Here is a 1272-nt window from a genome sequence, read left to right on the forward strand (position 1 = left end):
ATGTATGACTGATCACAGCCCTCCTGACACTTAACAGCATACACTATATTACTCTGTTTTTGCCGGAGAACTGGATCTTTGGGGTGAACTAATCTTTGTCGTAACGTGTTTTGGTGGTTTTATGGTTTCAGGTCTGGTTGCAGAAGGAGAGAAGCATCAGAAACAAACAGGAGGACTGGTGGTCACCAAAGACCTGATGGGTAACAGAACTAGACTAAATATGTGTTACAGTGATTAAAAATATGATTCAATTTCCCATCAGCAGCTGTGGGCACAGCTAACAGCTAACAGCTAACAGCTAACAGCTAGCTTTTCATTTAGAGGATTATTGTCTTCACTAATTCTGGAATGTGTTTGCGGACCAGTTAGCTTCTGCTAAATGATGATGTGCCTGTCACTGCATGATTCTGTGTAAATATTAATTAAACTTTAATCTTTATGTGGTTTGTATTTAGTAAATCAAGGTTATCACAAATGAGCCAAGTGTTGATTGTTGTTTGTTTCCTCAGATCTTTCTGATGTGATGTTTGATTTCTTTGGTTGTTTGTTTATCAAAGCAGTGTTTGTTTCATCACTCCAGCTCAGAACCACATCAAAAACCCTTCAAAGTGTGTTTCTGACTCCAGACTCCAGGACACCTTCTTCTTCTTCTTCATGCTCTTTTATTTGTTTCCAGGGAAACACCCGGTTTCTGCTCTCATTGAATTATGCAGCAAGAAACGGATTACCCAGCCCGACTTTGTTATGGTTCATCACAGTGGGCCGGACCACCGCAAGAACTTCCTCTTCAAGGTGTGTGTCTTTATTATGAGCATGTTTTATTGAGCGGATCCATCATTCAGATTGTTGTTTTATGTTGTTGTTGTGAGATCATTTCACCGTGTTTTATTAAGCTGGTAAATCTTTCTGATGTTATTAAAGAGTTAAATCAGTTCCTCCCTCCAGAGGAGGGGCGTCACTGTGATTATTTAAAATAAATCGTGTAGTTCTCCATGCTGCTCCATGTTGTATTCAGGTCACAGTGAACGGTGTGGACTACCAACCTCCGACGCCCAGTCCCAACAAGAAACACGCCAAGGCCATGGCAGCTACCGTCGCCCTGCAGGCTCTGGGAGAGGTATGCTTTYTGTTTGGTGTATGTGGTGCTGGCCCATGATTGGACCATGTCTGGCCAACCACACCTGAGGATCCTCATCAGTGTGCATTGCCAATGCAATGCACACTATTGTGATTCGTTTCCCATCCAAGTCATCTCCATTTGCCATGCTTCTC

General features: G+C 42.4%; 1 protein-coding gene across 1 annotated transcript in view; it reads left to right on the top strand.

Annotated features, from left to right (window-relative positions):
• The window catches only part of sonb (SON DNA and RNA binding protein b), a gene marked incomplete in the record, with an annotated part of 28161 nt that overhangs the window by 16173 nt on the left and 10716 nt on the right, over window positions 1–1272 (top strand). The window contains 3 exon segments of the mRNA XM_014031168.1: window positions 132–200; window positions 677–792; window positions 1016–1117. Of these exon segments, the coding sequence (XP_013886622.1) occupies window positions 132–200; window positions 677–792; window positions 1016–1117 (287 nt within the window).

This window comes from Austrofundulus limnaeus, unplaced genomic scaffold, assembly GCF_001266775.1.
Source record: "Austrofundulus limnaeus strain Quisiro unplaced genomic scaffold, Austrofundulus_limnaeus-1.0 Scaffold1195, whole genome shotgun sequence".
In the NCBI taxonomy this organism is placed as follows: domain Eukaryota; kingdom Metazoa; phylum Chordata; class Actinopteri; order Cyprinodontiformes; family Rivulidae; genus Austrofundulus; species Austrofundulus limnaeus.